This window comes from Vigna unguiculata, chromosome 8, assembly GCF_037176805.1.
Source record: "Vigna unguiculata cultivar grain cowpea cultivar isolate G323 ecotype 2 chromosome 8, ASM3717680v1, whole genome shotgun sequence".
Classification (NCBI taxonomy): domain Eukaryota; kingdom Viridiplantae; phylum Streptophyta; class Magnoliopsida; order Fabales; family Fabaceae; genus Vigna; species Vigna unguiculata.
In genome coordinates, this window is record NC_140799.1 from 32,910,915 (window position 1) to 32,916,944 (window position 6,030).

At 28.0% G+C, this 6,030-nt stretch overlaps 1 protein-coding gene across 1 annotated transcript; it reads right to left on the reverse strand.

Annotated features, from left to right (window-relative positions):
• Nucleotides 1-1,156: 1,156 nt before the first annotated feature.
• Nucleotides 1,157-4,180, reverse strand: LOC114194041 (vacuolar cation/proton exchanger 3-like). Its single transcript, XM_028084074.2, has 11 exons — nucleotides 3,873-4,180; nucleotides 3,352-3,419; nucleotides 3,235-3,263; nucleotides 2,896-3,092; nucleotides 2,599-2,814; nucleotides 2,331-2,444; nucleotides 2,094-2,210; nucleotides 1,954-2,007; nucleotides 1,732-1,848; nucleotides 1,508-1,601; nucleotides 1,157-1,419 (listed from the first exon to the last, which is right to left on the reverse strand). The coding sequence occupies exons 1-11, from the start codon at nucleotides 4,125-4,127 to the stop codon at nucleotides 1,361-1,363; spliced, it is 1,320 nt and encodes a 439-aa protein (XP_027939875.2). The 5' UTR covers nucleotides 4,128-4,180; the 3' UTR covers nucleotides 1,157-1,360.
• Between the last annotated feature and the right edge of the window lie 1,850 nt (nucleotides 4,181-6,030).

Below are 6,030 nucleotides of genomic sequence, written 5' to 3' on the forward strand. Positions count from 1 at the left end.
TTTAAGGACCAAATATTAAATAAATTTTCTTTTAAAGTTTGAAGACCAAATATTAAAATTTGAGATAAAAATGAATTGCAAGTGTAATACTTAGGGACTACAAACATTTATGATCCTTTTATATCCATATTAATATAGGAAGATTTGGTAAATTGTATATTATATAGTAAATTGCATAATATATATATATATATATATATATATATATATAAAATATTTTTTTCAGTTTTTTGTATAATTTTTTATTAATAATATAAAATATAGTGAGTTCTTAATATAGTTTTGTATACATTTTATTTTAACTAATTAAAATTATATTTTATAATAAGACCTCCTTCTAGAAGGTAGGTTGGTGGATGAAAATCAAATTAACTAAAAGAGAAATAGATTTGGGAATTTCCAGATATTTTAAATCCTCATTAGTTAAATTGGATTCTGAATTTTATAAAATTTGGATTGAAAAAAAATCTAAGCCATAGTTCTGTAAGGAACCAGAGCAGTTTCAATGAAACAATTGGATTTTCTTTATCGTTACTAGTTAAAAGAATACTTTGATATATTACTTAAAGAACCAATTAAAATATACTTAAGACAATTAATAATAAATTTATAATAAATACTACAATTACGTTATTCAAAATTAATAGAACTTAGTGTATTTACTAAGAAGTGAATATATTCTAGATGAACTAAAATAAAAATTGTATGGTTGTCTATTTATAAAGTATTATATATGGTAGAAAATAAAAATAATATATATATATATATATATATATATAAACTAAAATAGATCACAATAATGTGTTGGAGGATTGAAATAAATTATTTTAAAAAAGTTGGATTAAAGGTAAAACTTTATTAAACTACAAATAATAAAAGTATTTAATAATAATAATTTATAATTTATTTAATACCGGGACTTTCCTGATTGGAAAATGACACGTGATTCTAAATTTAATTTATCTAAAAAAAAATTAAAAAGATCAGTTTAGAAAATTTTGACATTTTATTACCAAATGCAACTTTAGTAAGAAGTACTTTTACATTGTGTGCAAAAGGAAAAGAAATTGTTATTTACTGGTATATGGAAGATAATGATGATGATGATATTATCTGTAAAGGGTAAGAAGAGAATGCGGAAAATTCAAACAAAGGATTTCAAACCCACAATGTGAATGTGAAGTCTTATTATGAAGAAAGAATTATTGTATAAAGCATTGAAATTAGTCTCTACTTTTATAGTTTACGAAGTTCCTCATCAAAGCCTCAGTTATCAATGAATACAAATATCCACCTTTGCAGTTCATCCCAGACAAGGTTTAGTCAAATTTTTTATCTTAGAATGTTGAAGCAAAATCATTCAACTGTTGATGCCTTCAAACCATGCTTTAGCTCCAAAGTTGCCCATAGAATTTTGGTCTGTAACATATTATTACAACCATGTTAATTCAGGAATCAACTTCATTTTAAACTCTTTAAACATATAAATATATATTTCTACACTTACCTGTTAGAGGAGTTTTGAGAACAAAAAAACATGCAGCAATGACAATGTAACACAGAGTAAGAACCACTCCTTTCATGTAGTGTGAAGTTCCATCCTATGAACACAAATCATATTATTGAAAGAATTGCAAAATATATTTTTAGTCTCCAAACTTACAAAAATTGAAATTCGTCCCTCTCTTAAACTTTAATGTATTTTACTTCTCAAATTTTGAAAATGTATACCTGTAAAGTGAAGGCTGTAACTATGATTGTAAAAGCAAGACATCCAGTTTCAAGAAGACTGAAGTCCAAATCCATTGTTATACCCATTATCCATGCAACAACCACACTTAATGGAACCTGAAATTCATTAGTCATTACATCATCAAATTTTTGTTGGTAATTATGATCTTAGCCTCTGTTCTAAGCATGATCATTATTACCATAATACTTATTCAGCCTTACCACAAACATAGAAATTTGAGTTGCAGATCCCATAGCCACCCCCAAAGATATGTCCTGCATAATATTATTCACCACATACTACCATTCATTCAACTTTAAACTAAACTTAAGTTCATGCCTTATAAATTCACAAACCGTACCAACTTGTTCTTGTAAGCAAATATGATTGAACCAGCATGTTCTGCAGCGTTTCCAACAATTGGTAGCAAAATTATACTAATGAAGCTTACAGAAATCCCCCAAGAATCTGAAGCAGCCTACAGAAAACAAATTATAACCGTTAATCTTACTTATGCTTTGCTCATACCTTAAAAAAATCATGGTTATCAGAACAATTAGACTTAATTATATATATAGATATACAAATAGATACATACCTCGATTGTTCCTACTACATATTCAGAAAGCAAGGATATGACCAATGTCATACCCACCAACCACGTAAATGCACTCCAAAATCCTATCACTGCCTTCTCTTCATCTTCCTCCTCCTGTCCAACAAACAAACCCTTTACCTAAGCATGCTCAAAAGTTCAAAATTTTAAAGAATCTGATAAAATTAACTATATACATTGAATTCACAGAGATGATGTATGAAAATATAAATTGTGTATACATGGTATAAGGCAAATTATAAATAATCACCTCTTGTGCATCAAACAATTTTCTGTGAGTTTTTAACTGGAAGAAGATGTAAGCAAGATATGCTAGAAGCATAACAACACTGCTTGCTCTGGACATCTGAAGAATGTTAGTGGCTATGGAATGATGAGCACCTCCTAAGGAGTATCTGAACAGCAATGGCAGCAAATGACATAGCAACCCCAGCAACAGAACCAGTGAGTTTACATCAGCTTGTTTCTGTTCATCAATACAAATTAGTTAAGAACACAAATTCAGATGAAGAATAAAAACGGTAGATTAAGAAGTGATGAATAATACTCTGTCATATCTTTGCTCTCTCTTGAGATTGGCTAAACCACCACAGAGGAGTGAGCTTCCAAGAACCAAGAGAAGGTTTGAGAGAATGGAACCAAGCAAGGATAACTTCACAACATTTACTTTGTTCTGATGAAGTGCTAATAATGCTATGATCATCTCAGTTGCATTGCCACAGGTTGCATTCAGAAGCCCTCCAACTGAATTAACATCCACCAACCAAAACCAAATTTGTCACTTAATTTCCTTTACCACACAATAATATGCAAAGTAGATATCTCAGTGTGCATATATAGCTAATTTTCTTGTATTTGTAGTACTTAAGAGTTTGAATTATGGTACCTGTTGGACCAGTATAATATGCAATTTGCCTGATAAAAATCAAGAAAAGAAAAGGTTAGAAACTGCATAAAAAAAGTGCAGGGGTACTGTTGAGTTAAAAGTGAAGCTCAAACTTACTCAGTCAGAAAGCTGACACGTTCAGCTAAAGGAGCAAGTCCAAGAAGGCTGAAAGCAAAAATCCAAGGCTACGTGGAAAAAAGGATAATTAGATTTTCTGACGAATAATGCAGATTTAATTATATGGTATCTCATACGATGAACCCTTTTTATAAATTACTTAATTTATAACAGGTAACAACTTAATTTTGTAAATTACAAATTATGGTACACGTGACTTTTGCAAATATTTGAATATTTAAAATATATACTAATTTTATTATTTTAATTATAATTTTTTTTTCGTATTTTTTTTATTAATATAGTCATTGGTATATGCTTTCAGAATTATTTTAAATTTCCTTAATTTAAAGACTAATAAATATGTAAAAAACGACTAGGAGAAATAAGAGATATTTAAACACATTACAAATTTAGTTAAATGAAGATGTATTAGCAGAACTACATATACATATAACTGTGCAAAATGAGTAAAAAATAATAAGAAAAGAAAAATATAGTTTGCATGAATGAGCACTCACCCTTCCAAAGCCATAAAAAGTGGCAACAACAGCCAAAGGAACTGCTGGAAAAAGCACAGCAAGCTTAGTACCAAGAAACACCGCTTGCAAATTGGTCATAAAATTCCTAAGCATTTCTGAACCACCATTGTTATTGCTTCCCACCACCACAACTTCTTCTGACTTCTTTCTCACCATTGCTGTCTTCTCATTGTTCTTCTCCAAATCTTCATCTTCCATGCTTCCTGATGTTGTGCCCTCCGAGTATCTGCTCATGTGCCTAAATTTCACAAATTAAGCTTGTTACACTTATTTTCTCTATTGGGATATGAAGTGTGAGTTAGCTTAAATATGTAGGACAACAAGGTTGTTACTGAATTTAATTGAATGTGTTGTGGAGTACGTACGATGATTCGGTTGTGTTAACTGTAGAGGGAAAATGTTTTGGTGCTTTCATTGTATACACATAACCAAGGTGCAATGGTGTCTTTCCAGTGTCTGTAGCCATGAAGTGCAATGAAGCTTCTCGGAATTTTCGCCACGTATAGATGATGAATGTGTTCAGTTTTGGAATAATTGGTCCAGTCACTCAAATTTAATGTTTAGAGAATAATTTTTTTTTTAACTTTGAAAAGTAAACTTTTTTTTTTTAATTTAAAAGTTTAAAACTAGGTTTATCTTAAGTTTAAAAGAGTAAAGTAAAAAACATATTTAATTCTTACTTTTAAAAACATATAAAAGCGATAGTATAAGATAAAGTGGTGAAAAGAAAGAAAAAGTATCAAAATTATTTACTTTGGAGAGAGGAAAAATGCCTTGTATATAGTTATGAAGCATAGAACATTAATGATGCAACATGAATCTTCCTATGTTTAGTACACAGTATTTCAGTTTTGTTTGTATAGTTTGTCATTTATATTTTGCTATTATATAGTTTGTCATTTTGCATTACATTGCTTAACCTTGCACTGGACAATGGAAAATTCTTAGTGTGAGAAAAGTTGGTTACTTTTTTTTTTTTTATTGGAATCGACTTGTTTTGCGGGAATTCAAATATATATATATATATATATATATATATATATATATATATATATATATATATATATATATGTAACTCTAAAACATTAGCAAAGTAACGATTCTTTTAATATATGAAATTTCTAACAATTTTTTTTATTATTTTTACAACTATGTGTAATTTTAGGTTAATCTCAAGGACATATACAACCTAGGTGTTGTTGATCATATGGTGAACGAAATGGGAAGATGTCATTCTTCTCTTTTACAAATATAGATTTTGAACTAAAATTGAATTGATAGGAATGTTAACCATGCATCTTTTTATCTTCTTATAATTAGATTAAATTGATTTATTAATTATCATCAATTTTATAGTTTTATCTCTTCTAACACTGTTGTTCTTGACTTTGAAGTAAAATGGGTAACTTTCAATTAATTTGAACTAATTATATAAAGTGTTTAAAATGGGGTATTAATGAATAAATCTTTGGCACTTTATTTTTAATTTTTTTTATATCAACTGAAATTTTTTAGAAATATTAATTTTGATGAGTTTGGGCTTTAAGTCAAGAAAGAAGTCCTTAAATAAGGAGTGACATCCAAAAACTTGTAATTGTGAACCTAATTTTAGTTTAGTATATATCTATCTATATATATATATATATATATATATATATATATATATATATATATATATAGGAAAATAAAAGTTAAAATTATATTTTTATGTTGAGCATAATTTTAACTATTTAGTATTCATCATTAAAAATATAATATTGTTTTCCTAAACTATTTTCTCTAAACCTTATATGACTTCACACAAGAATATGGAGTTGATCCTCATCATTTTTTCAACTACATAGCACCAGTGAGAAAGTGAGAGAGTAAAAATCATTTTAATCAATCAAAATTTTTTATATAGTAGGTTCATTTCTCCTTTATATATTTCTTTTATAGTCTTTTCCGAGTTTAGGTTGAAGTTTTTGATTCTCATAAGTTTTGTGAGTTATGAAAATGAAACATTTGATTTTGATTATTTGATTCCAAAAAGCTTGTTTCTGAAAATTTCATTCCAAAATATGCTTGTTTCGGAAATTTTCCGAAATATATAATTCAGAAATTACTTCTACAAAAGGTAATGTGCGAAGAAATTGTG